At 44.5% G+C, this 25,787-nt stretch overlaps 1 protein-coding gene across 4 annotated transcripts in view; it reads left to right on the forward strand.

Moving 5' to 3' along the window:
* Window positions 1–264: 264 nt before the first annotated feature.
* Window positions 265–25,787, forward strand: part of LETMD1 (LETM1 domain containing 1) — a 37,599-nt gene continuing 12,076 nt past the window's right edge. Inside the window, exons 1-5 of one of the 4 annotated variants that reach the window (XM_077483674.1) lie at window positions 265–392; window positions 4,421–4,575; window positions 5,576–5,691; window positions 7,967–8,049; window positions 10,822–11,008. In XM_077483674.1, coding sequence (XP_077339800.1) covers window positions 328–392; window positions 4,421–4,575; window positions 5,576–5,691; window positions 7,967–8,049; window positions 10,822–11,008 — 606 coding nt within the window. In that variant the 5' untranslated portion in view covers window positions 265–327. Of the gene's footprint in view, window positions 419–2,513; window positions 2,664–4,420; window positions 4,576–5,575; window positions 5,692–7,966; window positions 8,050–10,821; window positions 11,009–25,787 lie in introns of those variants that run through there. The other 3 variants (XM_077483675.1, XM_077483676.1, XM_077483677.1) reach the window with 3 other exon arrangements.

Consider the following 25,787-nt stretch of genomic DNA (forward strand, 5'->3'; position numbering starts at 1 on the left):
CTTCACTTCCGTAACATTATGTGATGGTTTCGCTGAACTGTATTGCCGAAACTATGTTGGAACGCACGGCGCAAGTGTTTGGAACGCATCGCGCATGCGCAGTACGCAACAACGTGGCCCGTGTTTGTGTTGTGTGTAACATCACTTCCGTAACATTATGTGATGGTTTCGCTGAACTGTATTGCCGAAACTATGTTGGAACGCACGGCGCGAGCGTTTGGAGCGCATCGCGCATGCGCAGTACGCAACAACGTCACTTCCGCACCATCCTGTGATAGGCATCAAACTGTGACACTACAGCGGTAATAGCAACTCTCCTCCTCAAACATGGCGCTGTACAGAGCGGGGATGGATGTAGGGGACCGGCGACTAATGAGATGTGTTATAACGCTGTGAGTAGCCCGGGAGGAGAGGGTAGGTGGGTGTCATCAGATCGCACGTGTCTGCCATCATGACTGCACCTGCTGCTAACAACCCTCATCATGGTGAATACAGGGGATGACAGGAAGTCTCTGCAATGGTGGCAAATGGCTATATACACACATACACACACACACACACACACAATGGTTTTCTATACGATCGTTTTGGCGACCTATTAATGCTAGGGTCACGCCTATACACTTTCTGTGCCTCATGAGTAGAGTAGTCCATTCATTTGAATGAGCCGCTGTATCTGGGGGAAACGCAGGACAAAGGTCCCTGCACCTTCTTAAAAACGCAGGCTGCAGGGAATTTGCGCAGTGCTATTACACCATGAGAATTTCGCTTAGGGGGTTCCATTAAAATTGAATGGCAGCTCCGCGTGTCCGCAAAAGAGAGGCGCTTTGTGGGTGCAGGTGTGATTTACACACTATTTGCACCCACAACAGTGTGATCCTAGCCTTGTCCAAGTAAATACAATCGGCGATGGAAAAGATCGTTCAGTGCGCCATACACTTACCAATTAGAGATGAGCTCCGGTGTATTCAGACATGACTCCAAGCTCACCGGAGCTGTCCTGATGGAACGCTGACCAGCCTGACCGCCAATCTTAGGTGGCGGAAGCATTCACAGTCCGTCAGCTGCAAGTATGATTGGCTGTTGGCTTTGGCAGCTTCCTGACAGGATAGCTTAGGTGCGTTCAGACTCGTGTCTGAGCTCATCATTGTTAACTGCACTCCAACATTTGTTGCTTTTTTTTTATATAGTTCATTTGGTACCAGGCTGGCCCAGATAAACAATGTCCCTCGCTAACGTGTGAGGCTGCTGGATGTGCTATATAAACTGTATGCAGCTGAGGCCACATACAGGAATATGGCTGTGTTCTGGGGGCAAGCAGAGACTTTCAGTCTCATCTCATACCCCAAACACATTATTATTATTATTCAGAATTTATATAGCGCCAACAGTTTGCGTAGCACTTTTCAACGTGAGTAGAGTAGTCCATCCATTTAAATAAGCCACTGTATCTGGGGGGGGGGGGGGGGGGGGGGGGAACGCAGGAAAAAGGTCCCTGCACCTTCTTAAAACCGCAGGTGAAAATTTTTTTGTGAGGCCGCTGGATGTGCTATATAAACTGTATGCAGCTGAGGCCACATACAGGAATACCACACTGTGTTCTGGGTGCAAGCGGAGACTTTCAGTCTCATCTCATGCCCCGAACATATTATCATTATTTTATTATTATTCAGGATTTATAGAGCGCCAACAGTTTGCATAGCACTTTACAACATGAGGGCAGACAGTACAGTTATAATACAGGAGGAATCAGAGGGCCCTGCTTGTTAGAGCTTACAATCTAGAAGAACATTAAAGTCTATCTGAGCGGCACAAAGAAAGCAACATATTCTAGCAATGAATACAAAGTTTCCTTTGATTAGCTGAGTCAGAGAGGTGGGCTGATGTCACAACGTCTGACTCAGCCAATCAGAGGAAGCTATGTATTCATCACTAGAATACATCCCTTTCCTTGAATGGTCACGCACAATTCAGACAGACTCTATTGTGGTCCGGGTATTATACAGAAAGGTCTCGCTCACACCCAGAACACAGTGTGGTATTGCTGTATGTGGCCTCAGCTACATACAGTTTATACTGCACATTCAGCAGCCTCATCTGTTGGCGAGGGACGGGTTGTTTGGGTTAGCTTTGCCCTAACAAACTATGTAAAGTTTAACAAAAGCTGAAGTAAAGCACAACTAAAGTCATTCAACTTGCCTTCTCTCTAAGGATCCATTCACACAATGCATTTTTTTTTTTTGCAGAAACAAAGGACAAACACTGTGGGGTCCCCCCAAGAAGGGTCTGGCATGGAGTTTGAGAGGAAACCCCCACAGCAAAATGAGAACAAAATCCATACCAGACCCTTATCCAAACACGCAGGAAATGTGGGGTGTCAAGTGAATGCCCTCCCCCCCCCCCCCAAACTATACCAGGCAACATGCCCTCAACATGGGGGGTTGGTCGATGATTTAGCAACCAATTATATACAGTGAATGTAAAGCAAACGCTCAAAGGCAACATGTATAGATGTGAATTGAGCCTAACAGCCTGGGTCCCTCTCCATCACTGGCATCTTCTTTTGACTGCCAATCTTCGGGTCTCTCTATTGGCCAGTTCGGGATAACATAACGTCTGTACATATGCAGCTCCATTTATGCCATAGAAGACTGAGCAGGCAGGTGGGTATATTTCGTCACGTCTCTCCTCTGATAATAGCCTGCCTGCTTGGAGTTTATTATAATAAGTCTTCAGTTTCTATTTAACAGTCATATTTATCTCTCTACTTTCCTATGATCTGATCTTCCCTTCAGACCGATTAGAATCATTTTGCTAAAAATGTTCCTGTTTTACTCAGAATTGAACAATCACACAGTATAACTTTTCAATAATTCATAGATCTGATCTTGTCTTTTGTGATAAATCGTTTGATCATATCGTTAAGTCTTTGGGCACCATAAAGCAGGGGAGCTCAACCTTTTGAAGCACAAGGGCCACTTAAATTATTTGGTAACCAGTCAATAGCCGCAGTGATATTTTAAATGGTTCAGAATTTTTTTTATTTGAAGTATCATAATGAACATTTTCCTCCTGCAGCCGCTGGAGGGAGAGGAGAAGCCAGCTTTTAGCAGTTGCATTAGGAAAATGGAGAGGATTGGTTCCTGTTTATGCTGCTCTTCTGCCCAAGTTTAAAACAGAATGTGACAGGAAAGCTGCACGGGGACGCTGGAGCATGGGGTGGACCCCGGACGCTACACCAGTGGTTGGGGAGGCGGGGTCGGTCTGCGCTAAAAACAATTGATATCCATCCGCCTGGGACAGGTCCTGATGCTACAGAGGAAGCATTGGCTTATGTGGCTCCTGCTCTTTCCGTGGCCACTTACTTCCTCCACTGGCTCGATGCACTCTGATGCTCTGTGATGGTGGGTCAGCAAGCCCAGATCATGATGGGTTGCCAACCCCAGGAATGCGCTTCCCTGGTTTGAGTTTGACAGCCACATCAGAGGGCTTCAAGGTCCACAGGTTGAGCACCCCGGCCATAAAGCCTCATTAAAGCGGAGATCCGCCTTTTTTTTTTTTTTTTTTTACATGTCAGCAAATGCTCCAGCTGCTGACTTTTTTTAAAATATGGAAACTTGCATGTCCAGGGTGCCCATGATGTCGGAACCCAAAGTTGATCTATCCCTCAGCTGTCGGGTGCTGCGCTACCATCCTCGGTGAGGGAATCACTTTCTGGTTCCCTACTGCGCATACGCAACTTGCTCTGCGCTATCCCACTGGTCCTTCCTGTTTTCTGGGACCCGTGTGTGTCCCAGAAAACAGGGGGGAGGTGGAGTGGACGGGAAGTGGCGTAGATACCCGCGAGTGGCTTGGGTATCTATGCCCGGAAGTGGGAGCAAAATACTTGTATTAGACAGGTATCTGCTCCCCCCCCCCCCCCCCAAAAGGTGCCATATGTTACACCGGAGGGGGGGAGGAACTGGAAAAGCAGAAGTTCCATTTTTGTGTGGAACTCCACTTTAAGATGGGTGAATGAGCGCAGATGGGCTGCAGTGTTCAGATGTGGCCTCTGGGCTCAACGTCATTCTGTGGATGATTCGTTTCAGAATTGCATGGGGCCAGAAATTCCATTGGTCAGAGTCCCAAATCATGTTTAAGGCCTCGTTCACATGAGGCGATTGGTTTAGTGCCCCGTGCAAAGCTGTGTTACTGGCAAGTCACTTAGATGTGTATTGGGACATGTGGCTGCATGAACACAGCTGCTGTGTCCCAATGTCAAATCCATGCAGGTGCACAGCCCTGAATCTATTTATCTGTAAGGCATCCTTTAGCCACTCATGTGGCTTATACCTATGCAATAAATATTGCCCAAAAAGTTTTAAAGTGTGATTGTGTGTGTGTCTTCACTACCAACAAATACAATTCATTATTTTCCCAGGTACCAGCAGCAATGCCATCTGTCAACAAACCAGAAGCCGCAAAGCATTCTATCCATATTGACTTTGAAGGCCAGACATCTGAATACAAGATATGAACAGTTTTTGGAAAGGAAGTTCCCCAATTTTTATACATTATATTCCACCTTTATGAAGGGTAAATATTCGGATCATAGTTGAGTACATTGCTGAAAGAAAGCGTTAACATGCAACTAAATGCAAAACTTTTCTTTTTAGTTTTGGATAGAGTGGAGAGGGGTTAAAACACCTGCCAGTTTTTATTGCTGTCTGTGCCCCCGTTAAGGAGATTCACCCTCTCTGTTTGTCCTGTTTATATATTTTTTAGGATGAATACATGATCTATTCGGGATTATATATATATTTTTTATATATACCGACCTTACTCTGCAGGGTGTGGCTGATGCACATTAGACTATCTTTATGATTGTAATAGATTCTAGTAGGAACTGTTTTCTGTTGCCGTTTTTTGATCCTGTTGGAAACAATTAGGATCTTATAGGATTTGAGGAATCCCGGCAGAAGGATTTTTCTTCACTCTATTTGTAAGGAGTTTTATTTGTAGATAGCGCCAACTACCCCTGTTACCATATTGTTCTATTTTTTGGAGGAAACCCCAATTGGAGTTTCTCTCCTTGTGGGTGGCAGCAACCTAGTGATACAATTAGTATTTGTCTGTAGCCATTGTTACCACTATCCTTTTTGATTTCCAACCCCCACCGGTGTTTTAGCACGGTTTTCTTCATTTTTATACTTGTCCTGTTTACCATTATCAGTGAAACTAAGAAAATCCCAAATTTAGGTTTGTCCCCAAGGAATTCCCTTAATTTGCAGGGATTTCCTCTCACTTCCTGTTTGGTTATGGGACAGGAAGTGAAGGGAAATCCCCAAAATGGGACACAGATGTTGAAGAAAAAAAAAATCTGGTGGGTTATTACCCCTCCTTGCTCTATCCAAAATGAGGAAAAAAGTTTTTTGCCTTTTAGTTCTACTTTACCTGTTGTCCTATAGTGTGTGGTTGATTTTAAATAATTGACCTTCCTTAATTATTCGTAGACTTTGGCTTTTGTCTTCATATCAGTTCTGCTGGTCCCCGGTCATGTCACAATGAGTGAGTCACCTTGTCTTCTACTCTACAGGTTTTCGGATGTTGTTGGTAGATGGGAAAGATGTACACATGATCAAGATGAATATGAGAAATCGGGGATTAAAATATTACCAACTGCCTTACAGAGAAATGGAGAAACTGAGACAGGTATGTTTGTGTATTTAATACAACAGTGTTTTTTTTTTTTTTTATTTTTTTTTTTAACCCTTAACAGGGATTTCACTTTGAAAAGAATGGACATAAAAAGTAGGACTCCTGTCTAACATGAAGGCTTTAAAAGAGAACCTATATTTCTTGCAATGTGAGTGTAGCTATTTTCTCAGTTCAGTATTGGACATCCTTAGAAATGTAAGAAGGGAATTTTATAAAAGATGTCATAGAAGCTTGACTCAATGCAGAAAAAAGTGAATAAACACAAGTGACTTCAGGGGAGCTGCTGCAATACCTAATGTGTTCACAACTATGTGTGCATAAAGTAAAATTTCAGAAAATTGGTGAATAAACATATAATATAAACGTGTAAATAATCCAGAAACCAAATGCAATTGTTATCCAAACATATAATGTCCAATAGGTTGATGCGAATCAAGTATTAACTGATGATCAGTCCTTTTTGTCTTCTAAATAATTGGATTTATTTTAAACTTATTTACACCATTGGAGGCATATTGTCCATTTCATCCCCACTAATCCCATATTAGAATTTGATCAAAAGCTCTTGATATGTGTTTATGAGGTCAGAGTTCTGTGAGCCCCCAAGGTGTTGGTGGAAGTACAAAGAATTTGTGGGAGTAGTCCTTAACCGATTGCCAACCAGCCGGCGTCATACTGCGGCAGGTCGGCACGTTCCTATGAGCCGTAGTAGCTGTGCGTCGGCCCTTTTAAGCAGGGATAGCAGGCGCCCGCTGCACTGTGGGGAACCTATGCATATGGCCAGCGGTCGCAATGACTGCGAGAGCCAGAACAGGGACATGCGCACACAAATCCCTGTTCTGTGAGGAGACGCAGAACGTGTGTTCCTACTAGCTAGGAACAACGATCTATCTTCTCCTAGTTAGAGCACACACTGACAGAATACGGTTAACCCCTTGATCGCCCCTATTGTTAACCCCTTCACTGCCAGTGACATTTACACAGTAATCGGTGCATTTAAAAAAAAATTATACCACTGATTACTGTATAAATGTCAATGGTCGCAAAAATGTCGCATTTCCGATCTGTCAACCACAACGTTAGTCCCGATAAAAATCGCAGATCACCGCCATTACTAGTAAAAACAAAAATATTTCCCATAGTTTGGTTTGTGCAAAAGTTGTAGCGTCTACAATCAATATTCGCTTATTGCGATTTTTATTACCAAAAATATGTAGAAGATATATTGACCAAAACTGATGAAGAAATTAGACTTTTAAAAACTTTTGGATATTATTCACTATAATAAATATCCTATTTTTTTTTTTTTTCTTTTTTTTTTTTTCCAAACTGTCGCTCCTTCCTTACTACTTCTTCTCCTTCTTCTTCTCCTTCTTCTTCTCCTTCTTCTTCTCCTTCTTCTTCTCCTTCTTCTTCTCCTTCTTCTCCTTCTTCTTCTCCTTCTTCTTCTCCTTCTTCTTCTCCTTCTTCTTCTCCTTCTTCGTTTTATAGCGAAAAAAAAAAATGCAGAAGTGATCAAACACAACCAAAAAAAATCTCTACTTGGGGAAAAGGACGTCACATTTTGGTTTTCTGGACACGTTTTATTTCTATGTTTATTCACTGATTATTATTCACGAAGGAATAGTGAAAGACCACTTATAAATTTTATAATTATTTTGGTGTATTTCTTTATTAAAAATCTGTTTAACAAACATTGTAATTTTTTCTTGCAAAAAATCCAGATTATAACGTGTATGTAAAAAATGATAAAATTGCTCTCGGGTTACAGGAAAGAAAATTGCTTGATTCCCACAAACGCAGTCAGTGTAAATGAGAGTCCCTCCCTTGGAGCTATTGTGTTCCCCCCTCTAACAGCCGCTAGCAATAATCACAGGTAAATTCCGACAGGCTGGATGTACCCAAGTTGATGGGTCGATCAACTTTGGTACATTCGGCCTGCCCATACATGGTTTTAATCTTGGCAGGTTCCTGCTGACCTGGCCGTGATTTGAACAGTCTATGGTTGGCTTTACTGTGTGGGACCATAGCTGTATGCAGGGATGAATGAATGAAATACTTATATAGCGCACAATGCGAACTGAATCGCCTCTAGGCGCTGTACTAGGGATGTGGTGTAGAGGTCTGTCCTAGAAAGTGTTTTTAAATTTAATTTTTACATTTATGACTTAATAATTACAAGTCAGGTTTTATTGGATATGTTTGTCGTCTTCTTTAGATCTGCCTTTGTTTGTTTTGTCCCCAAATAGCCTTTCTCTGTCTCCCTTAGTTCCGAAGAGATATCATTAAAGCAGCACCGGTGATGATTATTTCAATTCCACCCTTTGCTAATTACTTAGTCTTTGTTCTGATGTAAGTATAGCACAAATATCTTTACTTTTTAAATGACATGTTACACTGTACACCGATCATCCAGAACTTTATGACCACCTACCTAATATTGATTGGATCCCCCCTATTGCTGCCAAAAGTGCCCTGACCCATGGATACGTGGACGCTATTAGGCCTGTGAAGGTATGCTGTGGTATTTGGCACCAACCTGTCAGTAATAGATCCTTTTAAGCTCTGTAAGTTGTAAGGTGGGGCCTGCATAGATCAGAGTTGTTTTTCCAGCATATCGCACAGATGCTAGATTTTAATTTAAATCTGAAGAATTTGCCAGCCACATCCATACTCTAAACTCATTGTGTTCCTCAAACCATTTTTTAAACCATCTTTTGCAATGTGGCAGGGCATGTTATCCTGCTGAAAGAGGCCACTGCCATAAGGAATACATTTCTATGAAGGGGTGTACTTGGTCAGCAACAATGTTTAGGTAGATGGTACGTTTCAAAGTAACATCCAAATGAATTGCATTAGCCAAGGTTTCGCAGCAGAACTTTGCCCAAACCATCACACACTACCTCTGCCAGCTTGCCTTCTTTCCATACTGCTTCCTCAGGTAAATGACACACCTTACCATCCACATGATGTAAAAGAAAATGTGATTTGGCAGACCAGGCCACCTTCTTCCATTGTTCCATGATCCAGTTCTGATGCTCATATGGCCTTTGTAGGTGCTCTAGCTGTGGACACGGGTCAGCATCTGCACCCAGACTGGTCTGCAGCTATACTGCCCCATACACAACATACTGATTTTTCCATTTTTATTTTTTTTCTATTTTAAACAGATCAGCTTCATGGACAATGTGTTTTACTTGCTGCCTAATGTGTCCAACCTACTTTCTGATGCCATTGTAACAAAATAACCAATGTTTACTTAACCTGTCAATAGTCACAAAATTACAGCTGATCAGTAATATGGATTTGCTGCTTTGTTAGATACAGGCAGTCCCAGAGTTGCATACACAATAAGGACTGTAGGTTTTTGTGTAAGTCGGGACACTGCATTTGTAAGTGTAACGTCTGCCTTTGCGTGGATGTGGAATGTTCCCGGGCTCTTCTGGCCATGCAGTACATTTAGTACTGCAGTGTGGGATGTATCCGGCGCTGCAATATAACTGCTTGGAGGTGTAGCACTGACCCCCGTAGGAGCTGCTAGTTTAAATTGGGCCTGCACTCTACCGAGAAACCCCACTAACTTGACTCCATCCCCTTGACACAGCTGTGGTGCAATGTTATACAGTACAATATAAGACAATGCAAAGTACCTGTATTATACCCTCAAGATCCACTGGCTCCACTTGGTGGGGAAAAAACAGTACGCCACACAACTGGATACTTAACCAGAAATATGATTTACTGCAAGCCTGATCAATGTCCGTGGCTCTGCTTTTAAAAATAAAAATAGTCACTTTTTTTATTCCTATTGCAAGGAATGTAAACATCCCTTGTAATGGAAAAAAATCATGACATTAAATATGAGATCTGGTGCCAAAAAGACCTCCGATTTCATATTTACAATAAAATGCAATTAAAGACATTTTTTACTTTTAGAGCTATGGAGCGGAAGTGACGTTTTGATGCCCTGCAATCTTATGGAGATGGGTGGGGGCCACCTTTCCCTCACTCAGCTCCATACCACAGAGGGGAGAGGTCGCGATTGCCACTGCCGGCGGCTGGGGTAAGTGGCAGAGGGCAACGGAGCGCCTCCAATAAAAGTGGTCTCGCAGCGAATCCGCCACAGAGGCCATTTTTATCTGAAAGCTGCCTGCTGAAGTGGATACCAGGGTTATGGTAGCTAGCTGCTGCCATAACTATGTTCCACTTCGACGTATAACATGGGTGGTTGGCAAGTGGTTAAGGGCTGGTTCACACTGCAGTTTCTGCATTCCAGATGTATTTCTGCATGCGTGTTTTTTGATGCAATCCTGTGCATTTTTATTTTTGTTTTGCCATGCTCCAGATGCGTTCCATACAGAAAATAAGCAGAATGTTCTACTTTTATTGAGTGCACTCAATAATTTTGTATCGGAACTGTGACGTTATGTCGCACAATTTTGACACATTTTTGGGACCATTGGCATTATTACAGCAATCGGTGCTATGAAAATGCATTGATTACTGTAAAAATGTCACTGGCAATCAAGGGGTTAATATGTTCCCTATTGTGTGTTCTAAATGAAGGGGGGATGGGACTGTGCAGGAGAGATGACAGATCAATGTTCATACTCTTTATGAACAGACTATCTGTTCTCCCCTCAGAACCAGAAACTGTGTTTACACACACAGATCCTGGTTCTCTGTGTGCCACAAGCAACCCTGGGAGCCCGGCAGTGATCACGACTGCCGGGGCACTCGCATCGGTTCTGTGGGCCAGCACAGAGCGAGCGTTGCAGAACGTTGTTTCGCCAAGCTGCGCCATTCTGCCGCAGTACAACTGCGGTGGATGGTTGGCAAGTGGTTAAGCTGGCTATACATTTATAAAATTTCCTTTTTCAATTTCGTTTAGTTTTACCTTCAACTATAAAGTGCAAGGACATGCCTGATTGCATACAAATTGAAAGTGTTTAGGTCTGACCTCCTATTATATGGTTTTGGTAAATCTAAAGGAAAATTTTGCAAGAAGATTGCACAGCCAGTCTAAGTAGTATTTTTTTCAGTTTTTTTATGGAAAGTCCCATAAATCCTTATAATAAATGGAAGGCTCTACTCCCTTTATTTTTTTTTCTCTTCTCTCTTCAGGTATTTTTTTCCCCGTCAGATGTTAATCCGACATTTTTGGACTCCCAAACAACAACAAGAGTTTCTGGAAATTTACCATAACATGAGAAAGGAGGTGTACGGGGATGTGCTAGAAAGTTTACAAATTGCTGCTTCTAAAGTCTCCAAGGAGCCTCTGCACAATCACATGGTCCGATTATTTACACAGGTATATTTTATACCATGTCACAGATGACAATACACAGGTCCACATCATTATCTGAATATATGTTAATTGTACACGACTGCCTTCTAGTGATTTAAAAAAATCTGCATTAGAAAATTACTTGTTAGTCTTTTGCACAATTTACAGTGAACATCTCTGCAGACATTTGTTTAAATGGCCAGTGTTTTACAACAGATGTTTTTTGTTGCATGCTCTTCGGTAGATCAGATCTATCTATATACATTTTTATTTTATATTTTTTGAAAAACCAACTTTATTGAGAGAATGCACATGGTACACGTATCCAGTTCATAGATATAAGGAGACCACATACACAGTGTAAATTTTAAGGCAACAGTCCTCCAAAGCATTAAACATTGACGTTCATATTTTTTTCATGCATCAAATATACTATGGTTACATTTGGTAGTTAACTAAATGCTTATCATAAATCGTAGAGTTGTTAGGTGCAAGTTTCCCCATTGGATAACCATCTGTCCCATATCTTGGTATATTTGAGTGGGGCATCCTCAGTGTATAAATCAGTTTTCTTATATGGGAGGGTATCCTTTAATCTTTTTTCCAGCTCTGGACCATGGAAGGCAATGCCTGTATCCAGTTCTGGGCCACTGTCTTCCTAGCCAGGAAAAGAGTTTTATGCAGGAAAGTAGTGAGGAACTTGTCACTGTCCAGGCCTGGTAGTAGACCAAGCAAACAGTTTAGGCTCTAGAGCAGTGATGGGGAACCCTGGCACCTCAGATGTTTTGGAACTACATTTACCATGATGCTCAACTACACTGCAGAGTGCATGAGTATAGGGGTGGTAGTCAAGGAGGGATTCAAGGTATGAAACTAGGTTCATAGGGTGTGTAGATGTTGACGATATCTAAATTGGTGTTTGGGGAGAGAGAATTCTCCCCTTCAGTGCTTGGAATGTCTGGTCCAATTGGAGTCATAATTGGTTTAAGTATAGTATTCTATGAGTAGCCCAAATGACAGTGCAGAATGTCAGTAGTTCTGGTAAATGCCTATTGAATAGAGCTGAGCTTAGGCGTGTTCACATGGTCCACGTGCAGAGCCTGCCAGGAAGTCGGCGAAGTGCTGCGCTAATCACAGGCAGTGAGACATTGCCCCATCTCTGCAGCAGCGCATCGGGGCAATGTCTCTATGCCTGTGATTAGCGCAGCACTGCGCCGACTTCCTGGCGGGCTCTGCAAGTGGACTATGTGAACACTCCTCAGCTCATCCTTGCTATTGAACCATAGGGGGGTGTGGGAAGTGGATTGGCTGAACATTTTGGTTATGCAAAGTAAGTTCCCAAATGCACTGATGTGCAAGCATACCATCTTTATGCCGAGAGGGCCCATGGTGTGATTTACCTCTAAGAATAGCCTGAAAAGGGGGGGGGGGGTAGAAGCAGGGGTGTTTTGGGTTATTGCATGTCAAAGACTGATATCGCTGAAGGTCTGTTCTATCTAAATAGTAAAAATTGGATAATTGAGAGGCCGGGTAGTAGTTGTGAAAATCGGGGAAAGCAGCTCCACCCAGTGACATGGTGTTCTTTAAGACTGTCCAAGGTATATTTTACATTTAAACCATAAAGTGCTTTAAAACGAGCCTCTACTGCTGCATGTAGTGTGAAGTAATTTTATTTTTAACGATCTTCAGACACTCTGGTAGTGCATTTGCACAAGCTGCTACAGCTCTGTTGTCTCTCTGTGTTAAGCTGGCCAGGCGGTGCAATTTCTTTAATCGTACATCACGCAACACAGAGCCATAGTAATTACTATGTGGGTTATAGTCCACTTTCAGGTGCAGGACACTGGCACAGCCTAAACAGGAAGTAGCCTCCCTAAATAACCCCTCCCACTACTGGAAGTATCTCAGTTTTTTTTTACCAGTGTCTAAGGCAGTGATGGCGAACCTTGGCACCCCAGATGTTTTGGAACTACATTTCCCATGATGCTCATGCACTCTGCAGTGTAGTTGAGCATCATGGGAAATGTAGTTCCAAAACATCTGGGGTGCCAAGGTTCGCCATCACTGGTCTAAGGTGTTGGTCACGAGTGAAGATGTGCTGTGCTCCTCGGTGGGGCTAGCTATGCAAATGGATCCATTCAAAGTTTCTTTTAGGCTGAATTGAATGGTACCTGGGCCTCGTATCCGACGAAATTAGGTTTTGCGGGGTGCTTTTTACAGGTCCAGGATTGTGGGTTCCCCAGTTCCTGAAGGTTTAACGTAACCCACTGTGAAGGGTAAAGATTGGGTCTGTTGGTTTTACCACAGAAAACCATGCGGCGGGAAAGTTAAGTGGAGTTTTTTTTTTTTTTTTTTTTTTATTATTTTTTTCTTTTTTTTCTTATGAAATGTCTCCTTTTTAAAGTAAATGTTGTCAACCCTAAGTGTCACCACTGGGGGCTGTATGGAGCACGTACCCTCTCATGCTTTGCTCAGCCACGCTGTGTCACAGAAGCAGCAGACTTCACCGCCCCTACACGGCTGCAGCATCCAGGTCTCCTCCATGCCATCCCTCCCTCACTCAGCCAGGAGGGGCACGATGAGACGGGGGCGGGGCTTGAAAAAACTCCACTTATGCTGGCTGCAAAATTGTCGGAGACATAAGAGGTTTTGGTGATACAGGCATTTCCTATTTGACACATTTACTATTTGCATCAGGCTGAGCAGCAGCAGCAGTAGCTGGACTATTGCTCAAGCAGTGAATGCGATTTCTTCTGGTAGTACCTCTGCTTTGTGCATCGGGCTATGGCCAGAATGGGGGGTTGAAACACCCCAAAAAAAAAAGCTAAAAGGGTCTCCCTCAAGCTCTGGAAAGCCTAGAGCTGGAGAGGGTGGCTGGTCAGTGAGCATCAGTGCCTTGAAATGTCTGTTAAAAAATGTAGCTACTTTTTTGCGCTGGCTAGCTGGGTCCTGTTCTTCATGCCCCCCGGAAAGTGTCTGTGAGGCTATGCTGGTGTCCTGCGCAGCGCTGTGCTCACCGCCATTTTCTCCCTGTACCCCATGGATCTGCATTCGGCGGCCATTTTAGGTATGGGCAAGGGCACGCATGCTCTCCTGGGCTTCAGTGGCCATTTTCCCTATACAGGACGCCGCGGTCATTTTCTTGAAGCCTGAACCTTTTTGTGTTTTCTAGTGGCAGCATGTGCTCCTGTGCTCTAACGGACATTTTTCCTGTGTTTTTATGTCCTTGTGCTGGATGCTGGGCGGCCATTTTCTTGAAGCCTGAGCACACTTCAGAGCGGTTTTAGTGCCATTTGCAGCTGCTTCCACCGACACAGCACGGTTTCCTCTGCACCTGGGAGCCAACAGGGACTACAGGCACTACCTGCTGGATAGTGCGGAGCCCCTCAGCCAGCAGCAGTAAGGAGGGTGCGACTGTCACTGTCCTAAGTCCCCTTCCGGTGGCAGACAGGGTAGGGTCAACTTGGCTTCAGAAACTGGTGTTTCTTCCCCCGAAATCCAGGCAATTGCACACGTTCACCTAAGGTGTTCCCTTATCTGACTTATTTTGACAAGTTCATTTACAAGGAATGGGGTCGCCCGCAATGGACCTTTTGTGGTTCCCAAATCCATGGCGGTGCGTTATCCCTTTTGAAGAGAGCCATCTCAAGAAGTGGTCAGCTCCTCCGGTCGTGGACCCTCCAGTATCCAGGTTAAATAAAGTAACTACGATTCCGGTAGGTGCATCTAAGAAAGCCCTGACGGATCTTCCCTTCCTTGGCGACCGGCTTTTCAGAGCCTCTTTGGATGACATGATTAAAAATGCCACCGGTTGTAAGCGTACCCTACTCCCACAGGCCAGGAAGGCTAAGGAGCCACACCGTAGGCAAGGGCTCTCTTTTTCTGCTGAAACTGCTTTTTCGTCCGCCCGGAGCTTCGGCTAAACGTCCCTAGCCCGACAGGAAGACCATGAAAGGACAAACGTCCCTGGAACCGCAAGCCTGCGAACAAAAGTGCTACCACATGAAGGTTTGCCCCCATGTCTCGGGTGGGGGGTCGCAGCCTGGTGGTCTTCTCGACTATCTGACCAATAGGTCTGTGATCTGATTTCCTCCAGCTACAAGATAGTTTCTGTATTGGCCACCAAACAGATTCTTCCCCGACTCGCCTGGGAGGCCCTCTTGGGGGAAGTAAGGGACTTGCTGAGTCGCGGGGTGGTTGTACCTGTTCCGGAATCGGAATGTTTCCAGGGATTCTACTCAATTCTGTTTGGAGGTACCCCTTCCTTCTTGGGAACTACAATCTTGAACCTAAAAGCCTTCAATCACTTTGTGAAAGTGCAGAGGTTCAGAATGGAATCAGTTTGCTCAGTAGTCGCTGTACTCCATCAAGGGGACTCCTTGCCATCCTTAGACATCCAGGATACGTACCTGCACATAGCCATATGCCTTTCGGAATCAAAAGTTTCTGCGATTTGCAGCTCTTCCTTTTGGTCTGGCATCAGCCACCCCCGAGTCTTTACCAAGGTATTGGCTCCAGTTTTGGTGTTGGTGTTGCAACGTGGGATCGCAATTGTGGGATACTTAGACAATCTCCTCCTGAGCGCATCTTTCGCCTCAGAATTAGAAGAGGGTGTGGCAATCGCCATGCAGACCCTGCAAGAATTTGGGTGGCTGTTGAACCTAAAGAAGTTGGTGATTGTACCGACCCAGTGTCTGGAGTACCTGGGCTTGCTGCTGGACTCCAGGCGAGCAAGAGTTTTTCTCCCTTGCAGACTCTCAGAGCCACGGTAAAACTGCTGATGAACCGCAAGTGGTCGTCGCTCCACTTCTGCATGCGAGTCCTAGGACTCATGGTAGCCCCCTTCGAGGCAGTACCATATGCCCACTTCCACACCAGAGTCCTGCAGAAGGAGATTTTGTCAAAGTGGGACAAATCTCAGTTGTCTCTGGATCGACAGATCCAGGTGAGCCAGTCAGATTCCCTGAACTGGTGGCTGAGGTCCCCGGTGATTCAGTCCGGGAAGTCATTCCTACCTCTGAAGTGGACAGTGATCACAACAGACGCCAGCCTGTCTGGCTGGGGTGGAGTGATGGGGGTTCAGTCGGCTCAGGGCCTCTGGTCGGCAGAAGAATCTAAGTTGCCGCTCAGTCTGCTCGAGCTAAGAGCGATCAGGCTGTGCCTCTCCACGTGGTCGATGAGACTACAGGGGCAACCAGTCTGACGTATGCCACAGCCGTGGAGTTTTCTATCACCAAGGAGGAACAAGAAGCTCAGCCGCCACACGGGAGGGCGCTCACATACTTCGGTGGGCAGAGCGACACGTATCAGCCCTGTTGGCCATTTACATCCCGGGAGGGGAGAACTGGCAGGCGGACTATCTGAGTCGCCAGATGCTGGACTCAGGAGAATGGGCATTGCATCCGAAGGTATTCAGGCTACTGTGCCTAAGGTGGGGCACACCAGACGTTGATCTTCTGGCATATATTTAGGTATAAAAACATTTGACAATACAAATAGTCAAGGGCTGGTATAGGAGGTGACGTATTTCGACTAGTTTCACTTTTCAGCTTCTTCAGGAAATACATACATCTAGGAATAGATATAGATCAGTTGGGTATGCAATAAAAGTAAAATATGATCAAAAAGATGCAATGTAAATAAACACTTTCAGGGTCTTACCCGAACACCTATGCCCCCGAGACAGCTCAGGTAACCAAGGGGAGCCCCCCCCCCCCGGCGACTGGGAGAGGCATTGAACCCGACACTGGCGGATATCTGTATGAGGATGTTTATATTAAAACACTGGTTTATAAACTTGTCTCAAGACCTTTCTTTGGGTAACAACCAGGTGTGAAATTTATCTCCATCACCAGAGATAAAGCAGTGTAATTGAAAGAAATAGATGTGCCAATAAGGTAGGTGAGAAACACGTGACTGTGTTTAGAGGAATAAAGTAAAACAATGTGCTGTGTGAAAGAAAAGGAATAAGCCCCTAATGAAAGGGGAAGGGGGTAAAGGGGAAAAAGTTTCCACTGAAACTGTTACCACATCTGCTCCGCAGAGTGGAAGTCGAGGGGATCCCAGTGATTCTGGTCGCCCCAGATTGGCCTCAGCGACCTTGGTACGCAGGTCTAGTACGCCTGGTGGCAGATGCCCCATGGCGACTGCCGTTATGAGAGTACCTTCTGTGTCACGGTCCGATTCTCCATCCTGCTTTACCATCGCTGGCTTTAACACCATGGCTATTGAGAGCCAGGTGTTGAGGAACCGGGGTCTGTCGGACTCGGTGATCCCAGCTATGTTATGAGCACAGAAATCTTCTAGGAAGATATAGCACTGTACCTGGAAGGCTTGTATCTCCATGTGTGAGGACAAAGGATGACATCCGCACTCCTTTTCTATATCCAGGATCCTGCTGTTTCTTCAGCAAGGAGTAGACCAGAAATTGGCATTAAGCACCATTAAGGAGCAAATATCAGCCTTGGCTGTCTTCTTTCAGCGACCCCTGGCGTCTCACTCGTTCGTGAGTACCTTTTGTTCAGGGGGTGCGACATGTAGTCCCTCCGGTGCGTCCACCGTTACCCCAGTGGGATCTGAACCTGGTGTTATTGTCGCTTCAAAAAACGCAGTTTGAAAATATCAGGGAGATTCCCCTGTTGACTCTTTCCCAGAAAGTGGTCTTTCTAGTTGCCATCACATCGGCCAGGAGGGTTTCGGAACTGGCGCCCTTGTCCTGCAAGTCGCCTTATCTGGTTATCCACAAGGATAAGGTGGTGTTGCATCCAACAGTCTTTTCCGCTAAGTTAATGCGCTGTTGCATTACATTCCGCAGTTGGTGCGGTTGTGGGTAGTCAATCCTGTTGAGGGTACTCTGGTTTTGTGGTGGATTCTTCCATGCATTGTTTTTTTGTGGGTAAAGTTTTCACTAGTTCCCACTTGCCATGGTGGATGAGGTTTTCTATGCTGTTTTTCCCACCCCTCGTTTGGCACTGCTTGGGGACGTCCCAATGGCTAAGAGGAGCTGTGTTGGTCGCTGAATATAAGAGAAAATAGGAATTTTTTTTTTTGTACTCCAACGTAAAAATCCTTCTCTGTAATTCACAGACACAGCACCCACCCCTCCTTTTTCTCTTTACATTAATTTGCTTGTTGACGTACTGAATGCATGGCAGGCTGGAGGGTTGTTGCCCAAGGGACCACCCCCTGGGCGGAACTGAAAAGTTCTGAGTGTTGCATAGTGTTCTCCTAGTGGTGGGCATAACAACCCAATGGCTAAGAGGAGCTGTGTCGGTTGGTGAATTACAGAGAAGTATTTTACGGGGAGTACAAAAATCCTCTTTTTCACTGTGCCAAACCTGGAATGAACATTCTGGATCTCAAATCTAAATTCCGTTCCTGAATATAACCACTCTTTTTTTTTATTTATTTATTTTTTTTCCGTATGGAGTCAATCCAAATCTGTTATCTCCATCCTACAAGGTGGAGAACTTCTGGTGTCAATCAACATCAAAGATGCATACCTCCATATGCCTATTTCCCTGCTCACTAGTAATATCTATTTTTTTTCAAGGTGGGAAAATCTTCATTTTCAGTGTATATCTCTGCTTTCTGGTCCAGCTACTGCATCTTGAGTGTTTACAAAGGTTATGGCCGGTCAAAGACCAGACCACTTTTTGCGATTAGGCACTGCATCGCTTTAACTGACAATTGCGTGGTCATGCGACATGGCTCCCAAACAAAATTGACGGCCTTTTTTCCCCCCACAAATAGAGCTTTCTTTTGGTGGTATTTGATCACCCCTGCGGTTTTTATTTTTTGCACTATCAACAAAAATAGAGCGACAATTTTGAAAAAAAAACACATTATTTTTTATATATCCCCCAAAAAAAAAAATATATATATATATATATATATATATATATATATATATATATATATATATATATATATATATATAATATATATAAAATTTCCCCTCAGATTAGGCCGATACGTAGTCTACATATTTTTGGTAAAAAAAAAAAAAGCGCAATAAGTGATTGGTTTGCGCAAAAGTTATAGCGTTTACAAAATAGGGGATAGTTTTATGACATTTTTATTTAATTTATTACTAGTAATGGCGATCAGCTTTTTTTTTTTTTTCTGCAACATTATGGCGGACACATCGGACGTTTTTGACACATTTTTGGGACCATTGTCATTTATACAGCAATCACTGCTATATAAATGCAGTGATTTCTGTGTAAATGACACTGGCATTGAAGGGGTTAACCAGTGGGTGGCAGTGTAGGGGTTAAGTTTTTTCCTAGGGGTGTGTTACTGTGGGGGGGCTGGGCTTTGTTTTAGTAAACACTGATCTCTGCTCCAATCACATGGAGCAGAGATCAGCGTCACTAGTTGCTATGCAGAATGGGGAAATGCTGTTTACAACGGCATTTCTCCATTCAGCTGCCCTGCGAGACGATCGTGGGTATGCCCGCGTCAATCGAGTCCGCGGGACCCGAGACCGGACTCATGGGAGTCGCGACCGGCACATGAGCGTGTCGGCGGTGCACTCACGATGGCAGGGCGGCAAATTTTAAAGGGACATACATATACGCCCATTTGCCTGCCCGTGCCATTCTGCCAACGTACATTGGCGTGCGCCAGTCGGGAACCGGTTAAGGGCCCAAGGTATAACGATTATGGTTTACCTAGTTGATCTGTTCTTGATGAGCCAGTTGGTAGCCCGCTTAGAACAAAGTATGGTCACCACATTCAACTACCTGAAATATCTAGGGTGGATTCTCAACCTAGGAGAAATCTTTAAAACCACAAAGAAAATACTTGGGTCTGATCATAGGTACACCCAGAAAAGGGTATTCTTACCCCAGGCAAAGATCAACACCATAAAGGAAATGATTTAGGTGGTCAAAGCAAGATGAATTTCTTCTATTAACCTTTGCATGAGGTTGTTGGGAAAGATGGTGGCTTCATTAGAGGCCGTTCCTTATGCTCAATTTAATTCAAGACTGCTGCAAAACCAGTATCCTATCGGCTTGGAACAAAGGGTTCAAGCTCTACATTCCCAATGTGTCTGACTCCAAAACCTATGGCCACATCACCCTGATAGCGATCTTGTCTGATCTTGGAGGCTAAGCATTGTCGGGCCTGGTTAGTACCCGGATGAGAGACCACTTGGAAATACCAGGTGCTGTAGGCTGGGTGCGCCAGAGCCTCGGTTTATGGTTAATATCCAAAAATGTACTAAGGGGAAAATCCTTCCTTCAGTTACCTGGGAAGTGGTAACATGCCAACCTTTTTTTAGGTTGGGAAACAGTCCTGGAAGATGCAACTGTCCAAGAGACGTGGCCCAGATCAGAAATGGCCTTGCCCATTAACATTTTAGAAATTCAGGCAGAGCTTAGTCCTGAGGGCCTGAACATTCAGTTTACGGTATTTTCCAGCTGGGGTTCAATCCGACAATGCCACAGCAATGGAATTTTCAAAAAGCCCTCCAGCAAACGCTGCGCTGTAACCAAGGTGAGATATATAATATAAGCAGCCAGCACCAAAAAAGTCCAGTACCTAGTACTACTTACACAAATATAAAAACAAAATAGATGCAGAGCTAATAACACATAATTGAAATACGTGATAAATTAATTTGTGAATAATGAATACAGTTAATTAACCACAAAAGGGGGAAAAAAAGAAGAAAATGTGATCAAAAAAGAAAACTAATGCAGAGTCCCATTAGACTTAATAGTGAAAAAATGTATATAAAGTGTCCACGCAATAAGTGAGTAATGATCTCTGTGATCTATCTTAACCAGTTGCCGACCGCCGCACGACGATGTACGTCGATAGCATGGCACGGGCAGGCATATTGGCGTACATGTACGTCCCTTGCCTCCCGCGGGTCGGGGGCCCGATCGGGCCCCCGCCCGGTGCCTGCGGCGGTCGGTATTCGTGCGGGAGCGATCCCGGACGAGGGGACGGCCATTCGTTCATGGCCACCCCCTCGCGATCGCTCCCGACGAATAGGAATCCCCCGTGACATCACTTCCTCTCCTGTAATGTAAACACAGGAGAGGAAGTGATGTATTCTCTCCTCCGTGTCGGTATTTTTCGTTCCGACACGGAGGAGAGCGGATCGGTGAGTTGCACCAACACTCTACACACACAGTAGAACATGCCAGGCACACTCACACCCCCCCTTTACCCCCCGATCACCCCCCCAATTACCCCTGCCCCCCAGTCACAGTGACACCAATGTCTTTTTTTTTTTTTTTTTTTTTTTTTTTTTTGCATTGGTGTCATTTGTGACTGTAATAACTGTTAGGGCAGTTAGAGTTAGCCCCCTTTAGTTCTAATGTACCCCCCTAACCCCCCCAATAAAGGTTTAACCCCGTGATCACCCCCCGTCGCCAGTGTCACTAAGGCTGGGTTCACATTGCAGCGGTTTATGAGAACGAATGTGATTCGCACCGCACTGCAGTGCAAATCACATCCGATCTCTGTGCGATTCGAATTCAGCCATTCGCCGCACCCGCCGCACCCGCCACACCCGCCGCACCCACCGCAAATTCGCACGGGACCCTTTTTTTGGCCCGCAGCAGAATCGGATCGCATGGGTGTTCACACCATGCGATCCGAGTTTGCAGATCGCACTGCGATATGCGAACTGATCTGGGGGTGTCAGTAACATTTCACTGACACTCCCAGCAGTTCGCATAGGGCAGTGTGAACTGCCGCCGGGAGGCATGCGATGCGGGAACCCGCCGCGCATTCGTGGCGTTCCCGCATCGCTCCAGTGTGAACCCAGCCTAATAAGCGATCGTTTTTCTGATCGCTGTATTAGTGTCACAGGTGACGCTAGTTAGGCAGGTAGGTATTTAGGTTCGCCGCAGCTTTTTATAGCGCCAGGGACCCCCATATACTACCGCATAAACCCCCCTGATTGCCCCCTAGTTAACCCTTTCACCAGTGATCACCATATAACTGTTACAGGTGACGCTGGTTGGTTAGTTATTTTTTATAGTTTCAGGGCACCCGCCATTTATTACCTAATAAAGGTTTAACCCCCTGATCACCCGGCGGGTGTCATTTGTGACTAATAACTGTTAGGGCAGTTAGGGTTAGCCCCCTTTAGTTCTAAGGTACCCCCCTAACCCCCCCAATAAAGGTTTAACCCCGTGATCACCCCCCGTCGCCAGTGTCACTAAGGCTGGGTTCACATTGCAGCGGTTTATGAGAACGGATGTGATTCGCACCGCACTGCAGTGCAAATCACATCCGATCTCTGTGCGATTCGAGTTCAGCCATTCGCCGCACCCGCCGCAAATTCGCACGGGACCCTTTTTTTGGCCCGCAGCAGAATCGGATCGCATGGGTGTTCACACCATGCGATCCGAGTTTGCAGATCGCACTGCGATATGCGAACTGATCTGGGGGTGTCAGTAACATTTCACTGACACTCCCAGCAGTTCGCATAGGGCAGTGTGAACTGCCGCCGGGAGGCATGCGATGCGGGAACCCGCCGCGCATTCGTGGCGTTCCCGCATCGCTCCAGTGTGAACCCAGCCTAATAAGCGATCGTTTTTCTGATCGCTGTATTAGTGTCACAGGTGACGCTAGTTAGGCAGGTAGGTATTTAGGTTCGCCGCAGCTTTTTATAGCGCCAGGGACCCCCATATACTACCGCATAAAGCCCCCTGATTGCCCCCTAGTTAACCCTTTCACCAGTGATCACCATATAACTGTTACAGGTGACGCTGGTTGGTTAGTTATTTTTTTATAGTTTCAGGGCACCCGCCATTTATTACCTAGTCTCACTAGTGTACCCCTAAATTTAGGGGTGTCTACTTTCCAAAATGGGGTCATTTGGGGGGGGTTTGTGCCATCTTGGCATTTTATGGCCTTCAAAACTGTAACTCCCTTAGAAAGCCTGAAGGCGGTGCTTGGTTTTCGGGGCCCCGTACGCGGCTAGGCTCCCAAAAAGTCCCACATATGTGGTATCCCCGTACTCAGGAGAAGCAGCAGAATTTATTTTGGGGTGTCATTTCACATATGCCCATGGCATGCGTGAGCAATATATCATTTAGTGACAACTTTGTGAAAAAAAAAAAAAAAAAAAAAAAAGTTTGTAATTTTCCCGCAACTTGTGGCAAAATATAAAATATTCCATGGACTCAACATGCCTCTCAGCAAATAGCTTGGGGTGTCTACTTTCTAAAATGGGGTCATTTGTGGGGGTTTTGTGCCATCTTGGCATTTTATGGCCTTCAAAACTGTAATAGGTAGTGAGAAGTGAACTCAAAAATTTACGCCCTTAGAAAGCCTGAAGGCGGTGCTTGGTTTTCGGGGCCCCGTACGCGGCTAGGCTCCCAAAAAGTCCCACATATGTGGTATCCCCGTACTCAGGAGAAGCAGCAGAATTTATTTTGGGGTGTCATTTCACATATGCCCATGGCATGTGTGAGCAATATATCATTTAGTGACAACTTTGTGAAAAAAAAAAAAAAAAAGTTTGTAATTTTCCCGCAACTTGTGGCAAAATATAAAATATTCCATGAACTCAACATGCCTCTCAGCAAATAGCTTGGGGTGTCTACTTTCTAAAATGGGGTCATTTGTGGGGGTTTTGTGCCATCTTGGCATTTTATGGCCTTCAAAACTGTAATAGGTAGTGAGAAGTGAACTCAAAAATTTACGCCCTTAGAAAGCCTGAAGGCGGTGCTTGGTTTTCAGGGCCCCGTACGCGGCTAGGCTCCCAAAAAGTCCCACATATGTGGTATCCCCGTACTCAGGAGAAGCAGCAGAATTTATTTTGGGGTGTTATTTCACATACGCCCATAGCATGTGTGAGCAATATATCATTTAGTGACAACTTTGTGTAAAAAAAAAAAAAAAATTTTTTTTTTTGTCATTATTCAATCGCTTGAGGCAAAAAAATAAAATATTCAATGGGCTCAACATGCCTCTTATCAATTTCCTTAGGGGGTCTACTTTCCAAAATGGGGTCATTTGGGGGGGTTTTGTACTGCCCTGCCATTTTAGCACCTCAAGAAATGAGATAGGCAGTCGTAAACTAAAAGCTGCGTAAATTGCAGAAAACGTACCTTAGTTTGTAGATGTGACAACTTTTGCGCAAACCAATAAATATACAATTATTGACTTTTTTTTTACCAAAGACATGTGGCTGAATACATTTTGGCCTAAATGTATGACTAAAATTGAGTTTATTGGATTTTTCTAATAACAAAAAGTAGAAAATATCATTTTTTTTCAAAATTTGCGGTCTTTTTACGTTTATATCGCAAAAAATAAAAATCGCAGAGGCAATCAAATACCATCAAAAGAAAGCTCTATTTGTGGGAAGAAAAGGACGCAAATTTTGTTTGGGTACAACATTGCATGACCGCGCAATTACCAGTTAAAGCAGCGCAGTGCCAAAGTGTAAAAAGACCTCTGGTCATTTACCAGCAAAATGGTCCGGTCTGAAAGTGGTTAAACCTCTTTACCACAAATGTATAGGTTTACCTGCTTACCAGAGGGCGTGACTGCCAAAAGAACAGTCTCGCCTAGCGTTTGGGAAATGGGTCTCCCGCAACCCTTTAGATGTTCATAGAGCCTCCGTATGTAACACTCAATACCGGGAAACAAAAGACTTCCATAGAGTGATGCCGTAAAATCAATACGTTTTTTAATAAAGATTAAAATTTGAACTCACAATTTAGCAGTCATCAAATGGCCGAAAATATATGCAAGTGTGTAAATCTCCAATTCGGTCTCGCCAAAACAATCGTTCTACTTCCTTGTTTCTGTATCCATCCACTGTCTTGTGGCTAGTGTGATGTCACCATCAAGGCCCCACCCTATGCATTTCATCAGCAAATGGACATCGTCTGGGGATTGGCCAGTGACGCTGTCATCATACGCTAGGTATATATACCCAGCGTTGCCATTTTAACTGATGGAAAGCTGGAACAAAATAAAAAAGAGCACCGCCATACTCGCAACAAACCGCAAGGCAGAAAATAAATATGGAAAATGGGAACATAACTAATAGAAATTTCTGCATATTTTTTTTTATACTACTACTACTAATACTACTTGCTAGATAATAATTTTTGTTAAATAATATTAGTTATGTGAGGAAGTTGAGGATGTTGCCTTTGGGCGCAGTGTACTGCAGGCAGCAGTACAAATCCTCTGATCTCATGATGCCCTTCTTTTTGTTGTCTCCTCAGTTGACATTGCTTTGGGACATCCCACATAGTAATTACTATAGCTCTGTGTCCCGTGATGTACGATTAAAGAAAATAGGATTTTTATTACAGCTTACCTGTAAAATCCTTTTCTTTTGAAGTACATCACAGGACACAGGTCCCGCCCCTCTTTCTAGTATATACATGTCTTGTTTTGCTACAAAACTAAGATACTCCCAGTAGTGGGAGGGGTTATATAGGGAGGCAACTTTCTGTTTAGGGTGTGTACCAGTGTCCAGCACCTGAAGGTGGACTATAACCCACATAGTAATTACTATAGCTATTGTGGTGTACTTCAAAAGAAAAGGATTTTACAGGTAAGCTATTGCAAAGAAAATTTGTTGATGGAAAAATCCCTCCCATGGAGCTGTTGTGTTCTCCCAGAAGGGTGGGGGGGATCCGTCCCTGCTGGGAGAAAAATCGGCCTGCCAATACATGGTTTAAATCACCAGCAGGCCCCTGCTGAACCAGCCTAGATTCGAACCATCTATGACTGGCTTCAATGTACTTGAGTGGTAACAGGGTAGCTCTCTGCCTCCCTATCACCACCCATATGCCGGGCATCAGCA

Source organism: Lithobates pipiens, unplaced genomic scaffold (assembly GCF_037356315.1).
Source record: "Lithobates pipiens isolate NorthernLeopardFrog02 unplaced genomic scaffold, aLitPip1_a1.2 Scaffold_16, whole genome shotgun sequence".
NCBI classification, from domain to species: Eukaryota; Metazoa; Chordata; class Amphibia; order Anura; family Ranidae; genus Lithobates; species Lithobates pipiens.